This window comes from Ammospiza nelsoni, chromosome 11, assembly GCF_027579445.1.
Source record: "Ammospiza nelsoni isolate bAmmNel1 chromosome 11, bAmmNel1.pri, whole genome shotgun sequence".
NCBI lineage: Eukaryota > Metazoa > Chordata > Aves > Passeriformes > Passerellidae > Ammospiza > Ammospiza nelsoni.
Genome location: NC_080643.1, coordinates 2,363,446 through 2,388,100, shown reverse-complemented (window position 1 = coordinate 2,388,100; position 24,655 = coordinate 2,363,446). Strand labels below are relative to the sequence as shown.

The following is a 24,655-nucleotide window of genomic DNA, read 5'->3' as shown; positions in this document are numbered from 1 at the left end:
CCACTATGGGGTGCAGTGCTCCCCTAAGGTGGAAATGAGAACAAAATGGGAATTCCAGTGGATTTTTAACCTGTCCTGGGGAAAGGAGACACTCAGGCATTGCCTAGGCTGCTCCTGGCTGATTCAGCTCCAAATCTTCCAGACCTCACGAGTGCTTCAGATGGAGCAGGGGAACTCAGCAGGTGTTGAGGAGAAAATCCAAGTATTTAAAAGGCAGGAAATGGGAAATACTAAGCAGCTTTCAGACACCTTAATTAGAGATAACACCACTCTTAATCTCAGAATTGAATTCATAGAAAATCAATTAGAACATTTAAAAAATTGAGATTAGATGCTAACGGGGAAAGATTAATGTATTGACAGTATTACCAAGACAAAGGAACTGTCAGAGGGTTTGTTCAGCAAGTTTAGTGCAGTTGGGAAAGCTGAAAAAGAGAGTGTACTTTGCAGTGGAAGTTGGAGGGAAGGAGATTAGCCATTCCTTTGGGAGATATTTGGAGAAAGAAGGAAATTTCCATAATTTCCATACTACACACCCTGTAGTATCCAGGCTGCAAGAGATTGGTGCTCATCTCCTACAAGGCAATTCAGTACAAAAATACTCAGGAGAAGCAAAGAACAGGGATTGGTGTCCAGGAGGGGTCTGGGATGGTCTGGATAGGCACAGCCTGTAGCTAAAAGAGCTTTAACCCCAAATTTTTTGGGACTTCCTTTATTTGAGAGAAGAGATAACAGACCCAAAATCTGGAAGCATGGGGCCTTCTAGAATTTGAGATAAAGATTCAATAGGCTTCATTTTTGTCTATAGTTATAACAGACCTAAATTCTCAGATTCAGGCACCAAATTCATCCCCAAATGGGACCCCTAATTCATTACAGCCAGAGCAAAAGAAGGTAACTAATGATCAGCTGATAACACAGGTGCTGGAAATACTCCCAGCAAATCATAACCAGGAGCTTCCTTGGAAAAGTGCTGAGCTTTGTGCCCCATTTTCCTGTGAGGAAACTCCTGTTGTGCTGCCTCACTGCAGGAACACCTTTCCTATTGCAATATATCACAGGCTAGAGGAGACACAGAAGGAAAAAAAGGGGAACAGAAGTGATCTATCACAATTTGACACAGGCACATGGAAGTGTGAGGAATTGTATTGATTTGTCCTCAGGAGCGTGGCTAATTTGTAAGGAGCTCTTACTCCTCATGCCTTAACATTCATTGCACATTTCAATACCAAGTAATTACAGCCATTATATTTGGGATTATGTAATGACAAAACATTTATGAGGGTAAAAAAAATTATCAAAAGTTCAAGAAAGCATGAAATCACTTTAATTCAGATGAACTGAGGTAATTGTGCAAGGTGATAAATTGGAGTTTCTCTAATTGTCTGTAACAATTTCATATATTAAAACACCCAAATTTCCTTGGTTTCCTTGGAGAAGTTCTGTGCTCCTTCTTAGGATGGACTGGTTTGGAATGGATGGATTTGGGTGGACTGTCCCTGAGCAGGTTCAGGAATTTCAAACACAATTGGGAGGTTGAAATAAATGAGTTGCTGCTTGTGATTTGCTTTTTTTCCTATCCAACATATGTAAGAAGCAGTTCCCTAATCCCAGGGAAACTGACCTTTCACTCTTGTGTGGTTAAATTTGCTATTCCAATACCTGAAAGGCAGTTTTAAATTAAAATAAAGCAAACAAAAAACCCAGATGTGTGGGTAATAGTGGGGAAATTAGAACAAATATATTAATGAGCAGTCAGCAACTGGGTATTGCTTGGAGCACCCTGTTCTAGTGGAAGGTGTCCCTGCCCATGGCAAGGGGTGGAACAGGATGGGCTTTTAGTGCTTCCAACCCAAAGCACCCTTGGATTTATGATTATCTCTATTTTTAGGAGCTTTAAAACATTAAGGAAAAAATAACGTATGGCTGAACCTATTAATTAACCTATTAATTAATGAAATTGCTTCAGCAGGAAAGTTTTCTGTCCACCACTTCCATTTGTTGCTGTCTCCAGAGACCAGTTTTTCAGGCAAACACCTCCCCCAGCCTGGGTTTGCTTCTCTCACTGGCAGATTTGTACAGCAAAGTGATGGTCACCTTCATCCAACACTGATATTCTTCTCAACCTCTGGTTTTATTCTGTTTGAAATCTACCTAGAAGACTTTCAGGCCATAAATCAGGATGAAGGCAGGTTGGAGCACCCTGGGATGGTGGAAGGTGTCTATGTCAGGGGTGGAATAGGATGGGCTTTAAGGTCCTTCCAACCCAAACCTTCTGTAATTCCGTGATGACATCCTTGACCCCAGAGGGTAAAGCTGGGTTACACCAGGTGAAAAATGCTCTGACCCATTTCTTCTCCCCACTCCTCCCTTCATTGCCAGTGAGGAGCTGACAGCCTCCTCCACCCCAAGAACTCCTGCTCCCATCAGGAAAGGCCCTTCCCTGACCCCACCCCACAAAATGCCATGTGTTCGGGGTGCTGAGAGCTCAGCCCTGCAGGAGACGAGGCCGTGCCACACGCAGATGAGTCCCTACTTCATCCCCACTCCTCCCTGGGAAGGATCACTCGTGCATCTGAGCATTTCGCTTGGCCCCCACGACCTCATTATCACATCCAACTGATTAATCCTGCTCCACCAAGAGCACTCTGCCAACATGCACAGATCCAGGGGAAAAAAAAAGTGTTTTTTTTGTTAAAACTTGCGGCTGAGAGAGCAATGGAGTGTGAGGGAACTCGTTGTTCTTCGAGTGAGATAAATACAGACAAAGAATGAAAGGAATTATGTAGGAACTAGGTGATAATTTATTTATGGATCTCTGCAGAAACACTGAAGTTAGCAAATATACCATCTGTTAAATAGTCATCTTATTCCTAAGTGCATATTAGCAATCTAAATGTGTGCCAAACACCTGATCTTAGCCTTCTTAGTTGATACTCTTTTTGACAAGCAACATTCTGCTTTATTAGGTTATGTCATGTTACGTTATAGAGCTGTGCTAGGGAACAGGAGCTGGAAGAGCAGAGTGCTTGTGCTCTCCTGGTGTAAATGAACACCCAGGGCAAGGAGAAGGGCTTTTGACAGCAGCCAGAATTTCTGAACAAGAACAAAGTAGAATATCTGCATTTGTATCCTCAGGTAATTTTTTTTTTTGTTTTTTTTGCTATATATATACACTTATCACATTTCAAATTGCAATAAATCATCGAAAATGCAACCCCATAAGTTGGGAAATAGAAGGAGAAATATTTGTGCCCAAGACAAACATTATTTGAGGGTCCACCTCTTCCTTCTCTCATCCACCTGGACTGCAAAGCAAAAGTGGATTATTTTATAGCTCATTATTGAACCCATTTGAATGAGGTGTCACAGTATTCCACGGGACATGCTGCCTGCCTGCAGGAAGAGTCCAATAAAGATGAAAACAGAAGCAACACAGACCCTACTAATGAATTCTCTTCATCTATTTTGCCTTGGTTTGCTCTTTCAGAGGTTTGGGGTTCTTTTGTTCTTCAATGATTCTTTATTACAGAAAAAGGCACTGAATAAATTCACTTTGTACGATTATCTATCAAAATCAGTCAAAGCAAAAGATCATTTCTGGTTTGGCCTGTGAAATTTTGGGGAGGTGAGGGTTTCTAAAGGATGCAGAATGATGGAGATCTCAGAGTTAAGCAGCGCAATGAATTCTTTAAAGAAAATGTCTTTTCCTAAAGGCCTTTAAAAATTGGGTTAAATAAGGACATTGCATATTTGTCCCTGTCATGGGTGAGATGAAGAGATTAAATGATGATTTATGTGCCTCCACAGCTGCTTTTTTATACCTATGATTAATAAGCATAAAGGGATGGAAATCTCCTTTCCCTCACTGGAAAATCCGAGTTGCTTTGTGTATCAAAGCTACAAACAGGCCATGAAAGAGCCCAAACTCCTGCCCACGGATTTTGATCCTCAAGGTTGAAAAGTGGAGATTGAAAAGGCACAGCCAACTTCATCCCCACATGATTTCAACTGAAAGGGAGAGGGCTATTGGGAAAAATTGGGAAAAAATTGGGAAAAAAGTGGGAAAAAGTGGGAAAATTGGGAAAAAATTGGGAAAATGGGATATTGGGAAAAAAATTGTTCCTTGGGAGGGTGGGCAGGCCCTGGCACTGGGTGCCCAGAGAAATTCTGGCTGCCCTGGATCCCTGGCAGTGCCCAAGGCCAGGTTGGAAGGGATTTGGAGCAGCCTGGGATGGTGGAAAGTGTCTCAGGTGTGGGGCTGGATGAGCTTCAAGGTCCCTCCCAACCCAAACCATTCCATGATTCCATAGTAAAATCAAAAATAGTCCTGCTCCCTGCAAAACATCAGATCCCTCAGAGATCTCATCCTCCTGCTTTTAATTATTCCAGTCAGGGACACTCGTCACGGTTTTAATGGAGAGACACGGACAGGTGACACAGCACCTAAAATGAGAGTAAAACTGATAACATGACATATTGTGTCATTAAACTAAAAATTGCTACTAGCAGCTCATTACTTTCCAAAATCTATTCCCATTTCAGAGTGAGGTATTACACAGTTAATTCTCAATTGTCAGGAAAACCTTTTCCTGCTGCTGCACTGCGCTTCCTTTATTTTTTCTCCCTCCTTTCTGGGATGTCTCATAACAACTGAAATTTTGTTCTCAGCAAAAAAATAAAAAATAGGGTTGATTTCCCACAGTGAAAATGTTGGGAAGAATTACTTAGAGTGCACAGATTTTCCATACTGCCCCAGAGTTTTTGGGAGGGCGTTAACTCTGTTTTTAAGTAGAAATTGCAATTTATTTTGTATTACCAGCTGAAGGAAAGAGATAGGACATGGAACTGCGACCAATTTTGTTGGTGGTGCCTGAATCCTAAAAAAATCTGAATTTTTGCACCTTTCTAATATTTTAAAAAAAAATTAATATAATAAATATGGAAATTTGAGGATCTTTTCCTCCCTTATCCCAGGGCACAAAGCCTCAGACCAGGCACCCCAAGCAAATCTTGACAGGAATTCCAGGGACCACTTTTCCACACACATATTTGGTGCTGGCCTTTTTCTTCTCAGAAAACAATTGCCAGGAAAGAAAGAAAATGTGGTAAAATTTCTCAGATGGAATTTTCAAAATGAATAAATAAATCTACAAATTCAGAGACTGGACTCTAATGAAGCCAAACTCTAATTAGTCATATTACGCCCATCTACTATTTTGTTCTTTATTTAGAATTACAGGATGGAATACAACTAAATAAATTTTTTTTTTCTATTTTTCTTGGCCTTTCTTGTGTTTTTTTCCCCCTTGGACTACCCATAATCCAAGGCAGAGCTGTGGCCAGCAGGCAATTAAAAGAACATCAGAGTTTAAAACCCTTTCCCCGTGTATTGACAGGGCCCATCTATTGTGCTATGACAGCACGAGGAGGTGCTACAGGTGCTTAATTCAATCCAGCTCCCTCTGAGCAGACAACATCTTCATAGGAGACCAATATCCAGGAGATGAAGAGGAGGAAAAGAAAAATTAACTGTGTAAAGTTCAGCTAAGGGGGAGAAAATTGATATATTGACATAAATAGCTGAGGCCGTACAGGTAGTAATCGTTATTGCTCTGACCAACGAGGGCTGTTTCTCTCTATTGAACTCTGGCTCGGGTTGGTGTTCAGCTGATGAAAAATGGAACAATTGTTTGAAACAAGAATCTGCAGCAAGGTAGATAAAATGAGCTTAGGGCAGGCAGTTTACAGCTCTGTGGTATAAAGAGGTTTAAGGGGAAGCTGATATTTATTGTATTAAAGCATATTTTGAATGAGTTTCGAGCAATCATTTCCCAAATGGTTCTAAGAAAATGGGAAGGGTTCTCATTAGGATGAGAACTGGATCAAAAAGTAAATAATCTTTTCTTTTAAAAGCACAGCTATTGTGTCATGTTTTGTAATTGAATTAACAGGAACCAAACTGATAATTCTTCAACATCTCAGTGAAACATGAGGAAGCAGCAGATTGAAAAATAGACATTAAGAGCCATAAAAATCACCTGTGGGAGATGGGCACGGACAGGAGATTTCCCATTGGAAGTCCTCTCTTCCTCCCCTCTAAAACCAGTGCTAAAGCTCAAGGCAATCAAAACATATCCAAGCACTGCAGCCAGTTTTGGCCAGCCCAGAATCTTAAAGAAAACAACATATTTTTATCGTCATTTAAACCTACACTCTGTGGGAGTCCTGCTGATCTTTAATTATCACTTGTATATATAGAACACAGCTGTTCTCTATTTCTATGGAAAAGGAAACACAACAAAATGCATTTTTTTTCCAACTCATGTAGATTCAGTCTTGCAAGTTCCAAAAAAATGATGCTGGAAAAGCAGTGGAATAATAGACTGGCTTTGCAAATAGAAATTGTAAACTCAAATTCCCAAAGTTGCAGTAGAAATGCTGCAGGAATAAATATTTTGTGAATGCCAAAGGACTCAGTAATGGTTGGACTGCAGGAGCTGGGAGGTCTTTTCCAACCTTAATGATCCTGTAATTCACGATATCAGGTTGGACAAGCTATTCTTGCATACAATTTCTCCACGAAATTAAATTCTGCTGTCCAATATGTGACTGGTTTCGAGTTAATTAATTGGGAGGCAGTTGGGAATAGCTCTGATGGACGATAACCAGGCCTTGTTTTCTCCTTCTCCCTCAAGACCTGGAAAACTTCGAGACGAGGCCGAGAAGCCCGGTGTCAGTGAGAGAGGGACAAGGAGTGGTCCTGCTCTGTGGAGCTCCCCCCCACCATGGAGGTACGATGGGCACAGCCTGGGCAGCCCCTGCTCTGCCTCAGAGGAGCCAATTCCCTGGGGGATCAACACTGGAATTTGCTCCTGCATCAATTACCTGGGTTTACAACAAATCTGGATTTTGTTTCTTCAAAAGATGCTGGGTTCATGCTTTTTCAGGGCTCTCTTTTATTATTTTATTATTATTTCTATTATTATTTTGTATTATTTTAATTTTAATTTTATTATTTTATTGATAGTAATTATTTCTTATTATTTTATTATTTCATTATTATTCTATTCTATTTTTATTTTATTAATTTATTTATATTTATTCTCATGTATTATTTTTATTTATTTTTAAATTAATTTTTATTATTTTATTGATATTTATTATTTCCTAATATTTTTATTATTATTTTATTTATATTATTTTAGGTTTATTATTTCATTATTATTTTATTATTATTTTATTTATATTTTATTTATATTATTTAATTATTTTCATTATTTTATTATTATATCGGGGAGTAGTGATGCCTTAAGTAGCTGGAACAGAGGCTAAATGGAGTTAAGAGGAATAAAGTGGATATTTATTGAAGTGCCTTCAAAGGCCACACCTTGGCAGCACCCGAGCCACAGTCGTGGCTCTGCCCAGATGGCTCCAAGATGGAAGCAAAAAAGGGATTGGTCACGAGATCTCACATTTTTATAAGTTTTAGTCCATTTGCACACAGAAGCCAACTGTCCAATTAATAGCTTCAAATTATGAAGTTTCAACTTCCACTTTTCACGTTGCTCATGCTTTGGGTCTGAAGTTTGAGAAGATTGTCCTTGAGTCTCCAGCTGGAATGGGATTGTTTTGTCTTCACCACCCTGTGGAAAGATCCCAGTAACATTTAATATAAAGCTAAAAGCTGCACACCAAAACAGAACAGAAAAACCTAAAACTCAAGGTATAAATGTGACCTGTCATTCCTTGGGCACAGCAAGGACAGCATGAAGACTCTCTGCTGACATTCCTGGTTATCCCAGGGCCTTGGTCCTCATGGAATGGCAGAAAATCAGCCCTCAGCAATTCCTCCTACACCAAAACCACTCCAGGTCTGCATGGAAAGGCTCCGTTCCCCTTCAGTGCTGGCTGCTCAGTGCCCTCCTTTGAATCCTCATCAGACACATTGCATTTGTCATGAAGGTTTGGGTTCTGCTATTGAATCCCTGATGTTATCCCTTCCTGATAACCAGAGAATAATCTAGATTGGAAGGGGCTTCTGGAGAGGTGAGCTGCCTGGTTAAAGGAGGGCCTAGGTCAGGTCTCATAGGAGCTGTCAGTGCTTCAGATGGGGAATGAAAAGGAGTTTTCTGATGATTTATTTGGAGGTGCTCACCATAAGCCCCTGGAGATCTTCCTTTCTGGGTGGGGTAAATCCAGGTGAAAATTTTACTCAAATAAAGCAAATATGTATTAATAGAGGGGAAATATCAATGACATAGTTACCAAATTATCTTGTTCTGCCCTTAAAGAATGAGCAGCTCTGGGATGACTCCCCTCCTGCTTTTGGCAGCAGTGACCACGCATCACAGGAGCTGCAGTTTCCCATGTCCTGCTCCCAGCAACCCTCAATCCTTCTCAAAGAAACAGAGTTATGAGCCAAACTCCCAGGAGAAGGTGAATAGTGATGTGGAAAGAGGAGGCAGTATTTCAGAGAGGGAGAAAACCCCATCAATCACCAGCAGCCCCTCCAGTCCCAGGGAGAGGCAGTGTCAGCTCGCTGGGTGTTTACAGCCATATGAAAGGAGGATATAATCAAGGAGATGAAGTGAAACAAGGTCCTTAAGGGCACAAGAGGCTTCAAAGAGTTCCTCAAATGCATCAGTGGGACAGGCAGAAAGACAACACATCCATCCTGCAGCCACTGAACTATCCATTTCCCTCCTGCTGCAGGGTAAAATTATGATTTGACAAATTGAAAGGAGGGGAGGAAAACATTCAGAACAAATAAATAGTTACCAGGTGAGCTCCCCCCAGATTAATTGAAGTGACAAAATGGTATCCACCAGCAAAGCCTTTCCCAGAGTGTTCCTGCAGCTGGGAGCTGCTGACCAGCCTGGAAAATCCATTCCCTGCAATAACAAGTCCCCAGAGAGCAGAGCCTGAGTCCTTTTGTCATCCCTAAACACTCTGCTCAGGATCCAGAATTATACACCGTGGGGATGGAGTACGTGGTGTGAGCCACGACAAGGCAGAGACTATTTCAAGATGCTTGGGAAGTCATTTTTGTTGAAAAGGATTGTATATTTAGGGTTTTTTAATTGCAACCCTTGCCTCCACCTCACAATACCTACAGGAGGAAGGATTACAAACTGTGCTCCCAGCTCACATTACAAGAGCTGTGTGCAGCACTTTAAATGTGTCAGGAATTAGAGAGATGTCAAGGAATTTGGAAGATAAGCCCTAGCAGCAGGGAAAGAGTTGCCTTTCCTGTGATGCAATGACTTGAAGGAAGACAGGAACCCTCTGTACAGCAGTTGTTTGAAGCAGCTGCTATTAATATAGGAAATGTGAAATAGGAAGCACTGGGTAAAACCTCCTGCCAACCTCTAAAAGCCAGGATAACAATAGAAGAAGAGGAATAGAAATAACAGAATGGAAAACAAGGAGGGTTCATTAATTCAATTCCTCCCCTATAACATCAAGAAGATGGAATGAGAGCTGCAGAAGTGTTTCTACCACCCATGGTCTCTAGGGAAGTGTCTCACTTCTCTTTCTCACATTGCCAAGTTTGTCTGGTCCTGCACCACAGCACTGGAGTCAAACCTCCTGCTGACAGGAAAACTCTGCAGAGCTCATCAGGACACCCAGCTGCTTATCAGACACCTAAAGTGTTGGTCCAGGGTCAAAAATATGTAAAATATTTAAAGCTCAATTGGAATTTAACTTCATTTTCTGATAGAGGTGACAAGGAAAGATGTGCTGCTTCTTTTTTGTGTGCTGGTTTCTTAGCTGAGAGCACTGCTAACCTATTTTTGTACAAGAAAAATGAGCGATTCATTTAAATAGAGGACAAAAATATATTAGTCAGCTAGAAACCAAAAACAAACAAACAAACCTCACCAAGCAAACAAATGTACAAAAAGGCTGCTCCAGCAGCTTTCACATCAGCTTTAAAGCATCTCAACACAACAAAAAGAGAATTCTATATTGCTGTGAACTAATATTAGGACTTTCAGGATTGATCAAACACAAGCATGAAATAAAAAAATACCCACCCAAGTTTACACTTTAGATCAATTAGGACATTAAAAATTACAGTTAACAAAAAAAAAAAAAAAAAAAAATCACAGCCTGTAATTAGTTTTTAAAGCAAGAGCAGGGCTGCCCCAGGTTACCTGACCCAGCCCAACCCCTTTATTCTTTATTCCCTCAGCCTGCCCCTCCTCACTAATTTATGTCTCTGGTTATTTATGAGGCTCATTTCCACACCTTGCACAGTTCAGCTCTGCCATCCCTCTGCTTGTTAGTGAGGCTCAGCAGGGCAGGGGGGACCAGGTGAGCTGGATTTCTCCCTCAACCTCATCCCAGCTCTGCTTTAAGTTCTTTAAGTTCTTTTCCCTTGTGTAATCAACATATAGCAGTATTTTACTATATTGTAATATAGTAATATTTTACTATATTGTAATATAGTAATATTTTACTGGTGAAAAAAAAAAGTGGTTTCTAGAGATCTCTGAGATAGGGAAAGGCATGGAGGGAGGAAGCTGGAAGAAGCTTTAATTTCTGCAGCTACACACGAGCTTGACCTGCCTGTGCTTCAGAAGCTGCTGCCTAAATGGTAATACTTGACACAAGGCTATGGGGTGGACTGTTGTTCATTTATTTCCTCAGAAGTGAAGCGTGATCTAAAGGCTGTTTCCTCCGAGCTGGCTCCCTGCAGAGCTTTAAGGAAGTTGCTAATCTTGTTAGGAGCAGCAGGATCACTCTGCATTTGCATTTATTGGTGTGCAAGAGCTGCCAGGGCTGGGAGGGGATGGAGGCTCTGGGCTTTCCTGAGTGCTGACATGGCTGTAGGGAGGATAAATAAACCCCATAACGCTCCTAAGGATGCAGGAGCGCCCTGTGGACCTGCCTGGGGGGATAAAAATCCCTAATTCTCAGCCTGCAGAAGGCTGGGGAAGGAGGTGAAACGTGAAACTGGGTGTGTGCGGAGGATGGGAGGAGATGAGCTGAGAAAGGGCCTTTGATTTCTGCATTTCCTATTAAATGCTGCTCTTGATAAAGTACAGGATCTGAAAGGGAGGGTTTGAAGTGTCTCTCCCTCTACAGAACCCAGCCATGGGCTGGGAGTCCCTTTCTCTCTGCTCCTGTGAATCTTTAATCTCCCTCCCTGAGGCCAGCCTGGACCAGCAGCACTGATTTGGGTTTGCTTGGGCTGAGGGAAGCGCTGGAATGTTCAATCCCCTCAGATCTGTCCATCAGGAATGATCATCAGCTCATTCCCAGCCGAGCTCTGCAGGAAAACTCTCAGGGCTGACAGAGGTGGGAGATGCTCTCCAGCCCGGCCAAGCTCAGGAATTGCCCACCTGGAGGAGAAGGTGGATTAACCAGATTCTGGGGTCTCTGGGGTGAGAAGGGACACTGACACCACAAACTAAAAAAAACTCCAAACAAGCACACCCTAATGTTGCAGCACTATAAAATAACTCCTGCTCTGCCGTAAAAGTGAGAGCAAAGCACCTTTTCTCCATTTTTTGGCTCACGCAGTGGATCTGCTCATCTAGTTTACTCCAAGTGACCCAAAATGAAAGATTTTATAACACAGCTCTGGATTTTTTACTCTATTACCTGTTGCTGTAGTAACTTTCCGAGAAAAGATCCTGAGTAAGGGAGTAGGTTGTTGGTATTATGCCTTTAAAGCATGAAAAAAAAAAAAAAAGAGTTCAATCTCCAAAGTTTGGCTCCTTCCTCTTGAGATTTCATCCAACTCCCACTGAAGTCAATTAAAATTAGGGTTTCTACAGAGTTTAGTGGAGCTGAATTAGGCTCTAGGCAAGGATGGCCTGCAGATGGGTGAGGATGAACCTGCAGCTAGGAGAGGGGGAGTGTTTCTATCCCTCATACTGGGGGAAAAAGGATTTAAATATGACTAAGAGGGGCTTGTGCTTGTTCCCATTAATGGGAAAATTCATCAATAGCCCCTGAAGCAATGGTGGGGAGCAGGCAGGGAGAATCTTCAGAAAATGAAGTCAGCTGGAGCCCCCTGAGAACAGAAATCAGGACAGAAAAGGTCTGGTTCTCTTTTATTGATTAATTAATTCACAGATTGACCTCCTGAAGAATGTCTGTGTTGCACAAAGTTGGCATTAATAGTTTTATTTTGTTCCATCTTGCACAGAGAATTCAGCTGCATCACCTGCTCCCATGGCTGGTTTTGGTTCCATGCCACAAAATATTTTAAAGCTCCTTCCTGAGAATCCTTTTGGAGTCTTGGCAGGTTCAGGGATGCCCTTGGAGGGGGTCAGGGCTTTCTTCACTCTGTAATTGCCACCACCAGAATCTGGCAGAGAAATTCCAAACTGCTTTTCCCTATTACTCATTCTTAAAATTATTCCCAGATTCTCTTGTTTAAGCCATCCTGGCATGGAAATCTGGGCATCCAAAGGTCAGGTCCAAGCACCCAGAGTGGTTTTATTTTCCAGAGGTGCTTTAGTGCAGGTCTGAGTAAGGAGGAAGGCAAGAATTCCATTTGGCAGGAAAACACATTGGGGTACCAGCCCTCAGTGCTTTGGGAAATCTGGGGAGAGGGCAGATCCAAGGGATTTCTTCCACAGAAATGTGGACAACATTTAATTTAACACAGCTTAAAATATTTACCTGCAAATCTTCAGCGTTTTCTGTACAGTCCCCGTCTTGCAGCTTAGAGACCTTCAAAAAAAAATGAGTTGAAATCAGAATTTTGCACACTTTGGTCTGCTTGCCCAGACAGTCTGCAGTCAGCAAAAACCTGTTCCTGAGACAGGGAAACAGTCTGTGTGTCTCTGCAAGACAGATCATGTCATGGCTGCATCCTCATTTCTGATCCTGCAGGAAAACCCCCCCATCTCCAGTTTTCCTTCAATAAATAGATGTTTTTAAGGCCCCTCAAAGTCCAAGGGCAGGTAAACATGCAAAAGTGGGGCTCTGATCTTGTGGGTGAGCACATGGACCTGCGCACACTGAGGATGAATTGCTGCATCTCCCAGGTTTACTGCAGAGCACGGCAAAGTTTCGCATTATCTGCAGGAAAAGGGAGCCCGTTGCAGGATTTAGCCAAGTATAGAAAGTGTCATTGATTGCTCCCTGGAGATGCATCATTTCTAATGAGAGTCCTAAAATGCTGGAAGCTGATAACATAAAACTCCACAAAACTACTGGAGTTTGCAGACTTATTACCATACTGCTCCCAAGCTGGAGCTGAGGGGGGGGAAGCAACGTAAATAATCTTTTTGGAATGGGGTTGTTGATGGGGGAAATGTGTAAAAATGAAGCTGTTGGCAGAACACTGTTAGCTTATGAATTATGCATTTAATTAAGAGGAGCTAAACTGGTAGATTTGGAAAGCTGTGATTTACTGTGGCTTGTAAAAGGCAGGGTTTGAGTCCTGCTCCTGCTGCTGGGTGCAGAGCAGCTGCACAGAGGGGCTGGCAGGACACCCTGGGTCACCCCACACTGGGGGACCAGCTCTGAACCTGATCCTCAGTGCCCAAAAATCTTTCCCAAAACAGGGAATGGTAAACTCACAAGGATACCTGCTTCTCCAGGGTGGGCTAGTCAAATAAACCAGTTTTAAGTTTCCTGGTCTTATAGATGTACATTATAAAGATTTGCATTGTGGAGCACCATGTGGGAAACGGGGGCAGAAAAGGGGCAGGAAGTGAGAATGGGGAAAGAAGTATGGAAGATAAGGGGATGTTCATTATCAAATGTGCCATAGGATCAAATTTAAAGTTGTCTCCAAAATACTTTTGTGCAGCTCAGCTCATCCCTCCCATGAAAATCTAGTGTTCCAGCTCCTTGTAACCAGTTTAATTTTTCCTTATTGAGAGTGAAGAAAGGAGCTGTAGCACCAAGCAGCAATTTGCCCTCTGGATTTTCAGAGGGAAAGCGCCATAAACAGAAATTATTCACTAAAGCAGGTTTCCCACATCATTGCAGCACCACCATTCCTGCTTAGGAGCAGGCAAGGCAGGGAAATGAGAAGTAGCAGAGGACAGAAACTGCTGTGACCTCCTGAAGCAGCTTGAAATGAGCTGAAAACTCAAGCAATGCTTACCTGGCTATTGTAAAATTCAGGGTCACCAACAAAGGAAGGAATGATGAGGAGGACTCCATCTTATCAGAAGGCTGATTTATTATACTGTATTATTATTATTTATATACTATATATATATATATATATATATATACACACACCATAATATAGTATAATATAATATAGTATATAAATAGATATACTTTAATATAGTATAATAGATATTATACTATATATTATATAGTATAATATATAGTATATGAAGATATGCTTTTAGATTCTATATATTATTTATTTTTATTTTTATTATGAAGTTATTATTTATTATATATTTAAATACCATATATTATTTATTATATAAATAATAATAATAGTAGTAGTAGTACTATTTATTGGGCTATATTATATTAAAGAATACTATATTAAAGAATACAGGAAGGATACTTGTAGAAGGCTAAAAAGATAATAATGAAAACTTGTGACTCTTTCCACAGTCCTGACACAGTTTGGCCTTGATTGGCCATTGAGTCAAAACAACTCACAGCAGAATCCAATGGAACAATCACCTGTGGGTGAACAATCTCCAAACACATTGCACACGTGAGCACAACACAGGAGAAGAAAATGAGATAAGCATTGTTTTCCTTTTCTCTGAGGCCTCTCTCTGCCTTTCAGCTTCCCAGGAGAAAACCCCTGGGTGAAGGGATCACGTTCAGGGATTGTGGATGCCACTCCTGGCCTGTGCTAGTTTGTGCCTCCCCAGTGGTTTTCTCTTATTCTCCCCACCAGTTCTGCTGGGAGGGATGTGTGATGCATGTCTGGTGTTTTCCAGCCTTGTCCTACACGTGGATCTTCAACAACACCACCCTGGATCTTGGGGCAGACAGGCGGCGCTTCGTTTCCCAGGCCACAGGAAACCTGTACCTGGCCAAGGTGGAGCCCTGGGACGTTGGCAATTACACCTGTGCCGTGAGCAGTGCTGAGGCTCAGCGCCAGGTGTGGGGAACCCCCACTGCCCTCAGCCTCAGGGGCGATGGTGAGTGCGCAGAGGGGCTGGGCTGCCTCAAAACCCCAACTGATCCTGCCCCAGATGGGGGGGAAATTCACCCACATAGAGGGAAAACTGCCCCTGTGAAGGTTCTGCAGCAGGACATGGCCCCACGGTGATGATGCCTTTTTGGGATTACCTAAAACAGAGGCCAGACTGAATTAAGGCAATAAAAAGCTGTTCTATTTATTGAAACTGTTCTATTTATTGGAGGGCTTCAGGTACATTTAGGGCAGACAAAGCCCCCCAGGGGCTACACCGAAAAATGGATGATAGATCATTGGTTTTCACACTTTTATCAGTTTGCTCCATTTGCATATTGGGGGTGAATCTCCCAATCCCAGCTTCAGGTAATGAAGTCATTGACCCCAAGTTTGCTCCCCCAACTCCCTTTTGTTCCCATCTCTGGGCCTGAGGCAGTGAGGTGTCCTTGATTGCCAGGCCTGCAGAGGAATTGTTGTGTCTGCCCCAAAAGGGAAAGCAGCAGCTCCCACTGAGTGTGGGGTTTGGAGTTACACACTAAAGAATTACAGAATTACAAATAGATGGAAAATAGAAAAGCTGAAATCCTGAGGCATCAGTGACATTTGAGCTATCAGGGATGAGGAGATGAACAAGCAAAGAAAGTTCTCAATGTCCCTGAAAAACAAGAGAATGTCACGTGGCACATTTATATTTCCCACCTTGTGCCCGCGTGGAGGTTTAAATCCAACAAATCTTTCTAAATTTGTCATCTAAGTATAGCTCAAATATCAAATCCAGACAGCTGCCTCGAGTTGCTGAGGTGAGAAACTCCCCTGCACACGTACCAACGCCTTCCTGGCAACATTTGTAATTAAATGTTCATGGGGAGAAATACAGACCTGGAAATCTGTACACGAAGTTTGTTTTGGGAGTTTGCCCACCTAAGTTTCAATATACTCGTGCTGTTTGCAAAGCAGTGGCGACAATCAGTGACAAAAGTCTGTGCAGAGTTGGATTTGGAGGATAAACAAAACTCAGCTGTGCATTATGGAATAATAAATAAATAAGTAAAGCATGGAATAATGCTGTCACTGCGAGGCTCTGCTGTTCAGTAACATCAGCAGATCACACAAAGCAAAGCTGCACTTCCTCAGCTCCAAAGTTAATAATTTGGCACAAACTCTGATTGCAGATGCTTAAGATCTTTTCTGATTCTTTTTTCCTTTTCATCACTATTCCTTTTCTCAGACTCCTCTATCAGCCCCTTTCTCCTCTCCCATTCTCTCTGCTGGCCTCTGGATTGACTCCAATGCTGGCAGCCTCTGAGGCAGCAGTGGAAGTTGAATGTACAATATTATGCAGATGCCTGTTAAATATAAAACAAGAATTGGTTCATTTCCTGTGTGGGATCTGGGCAAAGACACTGCAGGAAAATACCTGATTTATGTTCATCCCTGCAGCTGGAATGAGTTTCACTGTGAGACACATAAAAGATACTGCAGAAGTTCAGCTAAAAGTTTAGTTTCCTAAATCCATCCCAAACCTGCTGCAAAATTAAATGCCCTAAATTAATACTGGATTATCTGTGATTTATCAGATGTTCAGCCAGATTTTCAAATATGGTAATTCCATCTAATTACATCAGCTTTCCTGAAGTCTACAACTCACATTTGGATGTTTTAAGATATTTTAAGAGTTTTGCAAGTCGTTTGCACATGGGATTTTCTAATTTTCTTGCACGTAGGATCACCGCAATGTCCTGAGCGTGACTAGCGGCAAAACTGTTGCTTGATAAGAGATGTGAACCCAAAATTATCTCAAAAACCTTGATGCTCAGCAGACTTGGAATGTAAAACTTGGATAAAGTCACACTCTTCAACTCCTAAATGCAGGGAAGAGATTTCTCTCCTAAATGGAGAGATTTCACAGAGTTTTCAGCAGAGGGCTGAACCCCACCCAGGAGGTTAAACCTGCTCCATCATGGGTGGAACATGAGGCTCTGAAGGGATTCATGGCACCCTCCCTCTCACCCTGAAGCTGCGTTGCATGAGAAGGTCTGGGCTCAGCTGGAGTGAGCTGTTTTGATGTTCCACAGGTGTGATGGGGGAGTACGAGCCAAAGATTGAGGTGCGTTTTCCAGAAACGACCTACGCCGCCAAGGGCTCCTCTGCCAGGCTGGAGTGCTTTGCCCTGGGAAAGTAAGAGCTTTGTTTTTGTTCAGTCTGGGGTTTAACGCTGCTCCTGTCACGTTGGAATTATTCTGGTCAGAATGGGATTTGGGAATCTTGTGGGTTTTTAACCTTGCTTTGGTTGTGCCGTGTGTTCCCAAGGAAATGAGAGCGAGCACTGTGCTATGACTGAGGCTCATGTGGGTACAGGGGGAGGGAAAGTGGGAAGAGGAGGGGAAAACTGGAACAAAAATTTTCTTTCCTGAGAGTAGTTTTGACTCTGAGGTGAGACCTGACTCCAGGTGACAGCACTCAGTGTACCCTAATAGATATCACAATAGGAATGGTTTTTGTGCTTGTGTGGCATCATGGAATCACAGACTGCTTTGGGTTGGAAGGGACCTTAAAGTTTATCCAATTCATCAAATTTCAACCCCCTGCCCTCAGCAAGAACATCTTCCATTATCCCAGGTTGCTCCAAGCCCTGTCCAGCCTGGCCTTGGGCACTGTCAGGGATGCAGGGGCAGCCACAGCTGCTCTGGGCACCTGTGCCAGGGCCTGCCCACCCTCACAGCCAAGAATTCCTTCCCAATATCCCATATAAACCTGCCCTTCTTCAATTTAAACCCATTCTCCCCTGTCCCATCCCTCCATCCCCTGTCAATTGTCTCTCTCCAGCTTTCCTTCACTCCCTTCAGGCCCTGCAGGGCCACCCTGAGCTCACCCAAAGCTTCTCCTGTGCAGGTGAACAATGCCAGCTGTGCCAGCCTTTCCTCCCAGCAGAGCTGCTCCATCCCTGGCATCATTCTGGAGCCTCCTCTGGGCTCTCTCATTGCTAAAAATCAAACGTGGGCAATCAGGTTCTATTTGAGGAGTATGAGGGACGGATCTCCTGACCCTCCTGTCTCCAAAGCAATGCTGAGGAGCCCTGGGAAGACCCAGCAGCAGCCCTTCCTTCCAAAAATCCATTTTCCTGCATTTTTCTGTGTTTTCTTGCACTGCTGTGCCTGTTCCCAGCTGCTCTGGTGGCTCAGGCAGCTGCTCTGCATTCAGGGAGCAGCTGGGGGACTGAATCACTGTAACCAGCCCACAAACCCCAGTCTTTCCACTGAGCATCGTTGGAAAAGCCCAAATAACCCTGAGATTGTTGACCTCTATTTAGTTTAAGTTCACTTTGACAATCCATTTTAAGGCTGTAAGCTTTTAAAGTGTTTAGAGCTTTCCCAGAGGTTAAAAGCCTGACTTGCAGACAGCACAAATTAATCAAATGTTCCTCTGGAACCCAGGCTGGCAAGTAGAAAAATAAAGCAAATAAAAAGTTAATAAGATTGAAATGGCCTTGCCTTTCATATGAGATTTCTACACAAACTAATACTAGAGATAATTTTTATTAAAGGTACATGCACTTTTTTTGGCTCAAAAGCAGTAGCAGACTTTAGCACACTTAGACTAAAGCTGATTTTCTTTCCCAAATTCTGTCAAGCTACTTCTCTTTAAATACCTCCTTAATTGTGTGTTAGTCCATGCAGGCTCTACCTTTCAAGTTGTCATTTCTTATTTCCATCTGTTGCATGGAAAGCATTGAACAATGCTGGAGAAAAAGCCAGGAAATGAGATGTACAAAGCACTGACATCTTAGTGAAGGGGTAAAGATGGGTCATGTTAATGTGATGAACAGATTTTGCCATTTTAAGAACATCTTAAGGAGAAAAAAGGGGACTAAGAGGACATATGGATAATGAGATCCCTCAGGGAGACCCTTCTATGCAGCGCTTAGGAATGCCTGAGAGGGTTAATGCAGCTTTAATGTAGATTTTCTTCTTCATGTGCAGCTGAAAGCAGTGCTGCCAGACCTCCCTGGAGTTATCCTGCCTAAGTGCCAGGGATCCATGGCCAAAATCCACTTTCCACACACTCTGGTGTCACAGTGCTGATGCGCACCCTGTGTTGGAGATGCTGCCTGGGAGCAGAGGCTCCTGGGTGCTGATACTGGAAATTTCTCACTATTTCTCCTCTTAAATTTTATTTTTAGGAGTTCAGTGTCTCGTACAGAACTGCACAGGTTTCACTCTGTGTGGTTTTCTCCTCCCTAAACAGAGCCTTCAACCACCTTTTCACCAACATGTCCACCAGTGCCAAAGCTTTATTTCAGAGCTGGCACTTAGATGTGAATAAAGCAAGCAAAACAGATTGCAGGTGAAACACTCTTAACTTACTAGATAAGGCCAGATTTCTAGAGGTATGAGGGTGATTAGTGGCATTGTGAAAAGCTGGAAGTTTCCTGCCTCCAACTGCTTACAATTGCGGGCAGAGCCATCTAAATGCAGCAGCACCTTCAGATTCCCAAATTCCACTAAAACCCTGGCCCCCGCTATTGTCTGTTTATGTTAAAATCAATTCAGCCCAGCATTTGTTGAGCTGCACCTCTGATCTGCCACGGGCACTGGTGGTTATTATCTCGCTCAGGTTTCAGAACTGCTTTCCTATTATCCATAATTTTCTATATTCACACTGTTAGGCCGCTGGCTCCGACAATGCCGCGGCTGCTGCTGCCTGGGCACTGTGAATAACAGAAATCTTTCGTGCTGAAGGCAGATCATAGGCAACCCGCTGGGGTTTTGGGCTGCAGAAGTCTTAAATGAAAGTAGTTTTGTGGTATTTAGAGAAATAGCGTCTCTTTTTCTGCGTGGAACAGCAAATCACACCAATTGGGCCTGGCTCAAAAGGCACTTCCACAGTTCAGGTGCAGCTAGGAGAGGCCAGGCTCTTGGCTGAGTTTAAACTTGGTTTAAAACATCTCAAAAATGCCTTTTTTTAACGTGGGGGAGCTCAAAGTCACCCAAATGTGCTCCTGTGGGGCACCCTGGGGTAGGTGCATTCCACACAGATCTGTTGCAAAGCTCTTTTTGCACTTCGCATTAAAATATCACTAAGGATTTTTACAAATCGTCTACCAGCCCCAGAAATTCTTCTCGTTTTGAGGAAAAGAACTGGTTAAATAAGAATTTCTCTGTGCAAAGAGGGTTTGGAAGGATGGACCCAATTAGACAAAGGATCTCAGGCCAGTCCTTGACTTTGAACCTTATTTTATAGAGCAGACACCACAAATAGAAGATTTGGAAAAGCAAATTAGTGCTCGCTCTGATGGGATTATAAAATAAAGTGCAGCTCTCTGATGAATCTAAACAGGCAAAAAACTGCACCTTACACTTAATCCTTTGAAAGAGGGAAAACTGAAATATGAAATAGTGGCTCCACTATTTCAAATCCTGCAGCTTGTCACAGTTTAATAGAAGAGATGAGACTTTGTGTTCTGCACCAATATTCATTACAATGACAGTGTTTAATATTATGCCAGGATTAAAAGTCCTGGTTTGGATCAAGCTCTATTAATCATGCCATATATCCAAATTATTGCTCCCTGTCTTTCAGGGGATTGAGCACCATGGAAAGAATTATGTTCAGTTGAGTTACACTGTGCTGCTTTCTGTAGATTTCTCTCAAAATAACTTTTTTTTTTCTTGTTGGACAAATAAGAATAGTCCCTGGAATGAAAAAAGGCAAAGTAGTTTCCATGTCTGGTGCACATATTTGTTAAACTCTGTGGTTTATATTTTTCTTCATTCCCTTCTCAAAGAAAAGGAAATAATCAGTTCACAATCCCTGCAGATGGGCTGTTGCCAGCTGAGGTTGTAAAAAGCATATGTGAATAACATAAAACAAGATTTCTTTCAACCCCAGAATATTCATTTTTCATGGGAAGTTCCCACCTATTCCTCTAAATGTATTCACAGAAGGGTTTTTTTTCCTAGCAGCTCTTGGAATAAGTAGATAATCACACAGCTCCAAGGGGGTTCCAAATAACCATTTTTACTAAATTTACATAAAAATCCCAGGCTTCACCTCTGGTATATTCTCAAGCTGTTGATGTAGGAGGCTTTAAAAGGGCCAGTTATGGGAAATCCCAGATATGGGGATGACTTTGGGCACCCCAAGTGAAGATTCCAGTTTCTTTTTTCCATCCCTGACCAAAGCAAGGTTTGTCCTTCCAGGGATGAGCAGATCCCCCTCACACAGCTCAGGCTGTGCCTCCAGAAAACTGCTGTTTCCAGGTAATCCATCAGGAGGATCCAAAATTAAATACTTTAATTATGGCGCTCCTCAGATCCTAATTCTCCCCGGTGTCAGCAGTGATGCGCCTTTCAAAGCCCAGCTCGGGCTCATTTGTCTAACGAACCACGGGCTTCATTATCCCAAATGCAGATTGAATTTCCCTTTGAAGGGCCCCCAGATGCACAGGACAAAAGATGAGGCACGGTCCCAATGCATCATCTCTGCTGAAAAAGGTGAAACCTCCCTCATAGTGTGGGTTCTAATTCTGCAGACAAATTAATTTCGCGTTCGCTGTGACAAGAACTTGTCACCGACCACAAAATATTTCCCATCTCCTTTTCTTTCCCAGTTAGTAACTTATGGTTTTGTGATTCTGCTGCCTGTATGGTGGAATATAAATTAAATTAGTGATCCTGGATGCTCTGAAGGTTTCAAATAAACTGCAGATTTATGCACTAAGACACTCTCATATTTATGCACTGTTTTCTTATTTACTCAGGAGAAAGCCAGACTTTGTGTATGAAGTGTAATAAATTTGGGAAGTGCACTCATTGTTTCTTCATGTACTCCAAAACTTTTTAACTTTTTAACATTTACTCCAAAACTTTTAAAAATATTAACAAGCAGTTAATATTTTTAATGTGGTTATTGGAAGGGGCTGAAGGACAGAAGGACAATGAGGGGCAGGGCCACCCCAAAGCTGCATGGGCAGGCACTGCTCTGTGCAGGAATATGTGCCAAGGAATATGAACATGCAAAACAATCCCACAAAAATTCACAAGGCTGAATTAGGTTTTATACACAATTACCTACTTCTAAATGTATGTTTTACTCCTTAAAGCATCAATTTCTAAATAGATTATTTAGAAAACCAAAACCAAATTTAATCAAACTGTTTTTTTTTTTTTAACCTTGAAAGGTTTCACATTGCCTAAGTAAGAGTTGCTATCAAGAGATTTGGTTATAAAGGTGGAAACTAGCTGCAGAAAAAAGTGAAACCAGCCAAAAAACCCTTATTTTCTGAAAAATGCAGTGATTGAAGATGCTGGGAATTCTGTAGCAATAAGGTACCCATAAAGAAATGCAGATATTCTCTAGGAAGGTCCATCCCATGCATTGGCTGAGTTATGGACCCTGCCAGACTCTGCTCCTTTACCTGTAGCTCAGGTGGAGCTGCTGTCCTGACCCAGGAATTCCCTCTCCTGATAAATCCAGGCTCCCTGGCAGGAGAACCAAGTGCAGTTAACTATTTATTGTCTTTAAACACAGCAAAGCTGATGAGCTCTGAGGTTTCTCTGTCCTCCTGCTCAGCTGACATCAGGAGTGAGTGTCAAACACCCTCGTGTTTGGCCAAAAATGAGCTGAGCTCGCCTTGAGACATCCCCAAGGACGTGATTAAAAGTCTGTGGAGTGGAGAAGGAGATCAGGGGAGCATCTTCTGCTCAAACCTTGGCCAAGCTGACAGAAGGAGCCTTTTCCCACCCAGCACTGCCTCTGGCCTTGGTGCCAGCACAGAATTCCCTTGCTCACGAACAACCAGAGCGGAGAGAAAACAAACGGCTGAGAGAATGGGGAATATGGAGATGAAGCTCTTTCAGGTGGCAGAACGCATCTAATTATTGGGTTTTTTTCCTCCCATATGGCTGCTGGTTCCCTTTAATCTCTTTGTTATAATAAAAAAAAAAAAAAATTAAATCCAGAAGAGACGCCTTTAAAGCAAGCAGTTAAACGCTCCTGGCATTCTGCAGGCTGCTGCTGCTGCACAGTTGCTGCTCCCCAAGTGTTGAATATGCAGGAGGATTTGGAGAGGCAGCCGTGCTCTCCTTGCTGTGGATCAGTCCCAGCCAGGCTGGGAAGCTCCCCTGGCTGTTTTCCTGCCTGGAGCAGGCAGACATGAGCACCAGAAGCTGTGCTCCTTTTAAACAGCCAAAAGTACCTTGCTTTATAACAACTGAATAAATAACTGAGTAAATAACTGAGTAAATAACTGAATAAATAACTGAAACTAACTTGCTGTAGAGAAATCCTGCAGGAGGAAAGAAGGCTCGAGGGAAACCTTGCTGTTCTCTAAAAACACCTGAAGGGAGCCTGAGCCAGGTGGGGATGGGCTCTTCTGGCATGACAACAGCCTCCAGCTGCACCAGGAGTGGTTTGGGGTGGATTTTTAGAAAAATTGGTTCATTGGAAAAGCACCATTGAAGTTCTGGAGTCACCAGCCATGGAAGGCTTCAAACCATGAGCAGATGTGGCACCTCCTGATTAGAGAGTGGGTGGAAGGTTGGACTTGATCTTGGAGGTCTGTGGTGCTGTGAGGTCCCCAGGATGAGAGATGAGAATTTGACTCCATGTTCTCAGAAGGCTGATAGATTATATTATATTATATTATATTATATTATATTATATTATATTATATTATATTATATTATATTATATTATATTATATTATATTATATTATATTATATTATATTATATTATATTATATTATATTATATTATATTATATTATATTATGCTAAAACTATACCAAACTATAGAGAAAGGCTACATCAGAAGGCTAAACAAGAATTACAATGTGATAATGAAAGTTTGACTGACTCATTCTGACACAGCTGATGGTGATTGGTCATTAATTAAAAACAATTCACATGGAACCAATAAAAGATGCACCTGTTGGTAAACGATCTCCAGACCACATTCCAAACAATCAGATAATTCTTGTTTACATTTCTTTTCTGGGGCTTCTCAGGAGAAAAACCCTGGTGAAGGGATTTTTCAGAAAATATCCTGGTGACAGGGGTCTTTTCCAGCCTGAATGATCTTTTGGTTCTGTGCTGAGGTTTCTGGAGGAGACAGCACCTTTTAACAATTCCCCCAAGAACAACAAATCCTTAGAAATTCCCTAGGAAGGAATGGTATTGAATATCTGAAATAGCTTTTGGTCTTGTTGGAAAGGACAGCTAATAAACATGGTGGTGACAGTGGATGTTGTCCAGAAAGATCTGGAATTTTTTAGAATTTGACCAAAATGGGGAAAAGTAGAATAAAATCTCAGATTTGCTTTGCAGCCCTTTGACTGGTTAACAACATCTGCCGTGTCCCAGTCACTCCTGTTTGTAGGAAATTGTTCAGAGAACTCACATTTCTCCCAACTCTGGTCCTTCTTGCTCAAAGGAAGTTGTGAACATCACAGACACACAGAGTCAAAATGCAGAAATCAGGCCCAAACTTCCTGAATTATTAAGAAATTAATCCATTCTGTATTTGTGACTTGATTTCTTTGTTCAATAAACAAGGTTTTCAATT

At 42.2% G+C, this 24,655-nt stretch overlaps 1 protein-coding gene across 2 annotated transcripts in view; it reads left to right on the top strand.

The window, feature by feature from the left end:
• Window positions 1-24,655, top strand: part of CNTN6 (contactin 6) — a 130,563-nt gene that overhangs the window by 62,324 nt on the left and 43,584 nt on the right. For both annotated transcript variants that reach the window (XM_059479999.1, XM_059479998.1), the window contains 3 exons: window positions 6,699-6,794; window positions 14,892-15,095; window positions 17,167-17,269. In XM_059479999.1, the coding sequence (XP_059335982.1) occupies window positions 6,699-6,794; window positions 14,892-15,095; window positions 17,167-17,269 (403 nt within the window). The remainder of the gene's footprint in view (window positions 1-6,698; window positions 6,795-14,891; window positions 15,096-17,166; window positions 17,270-24,655) is intronic.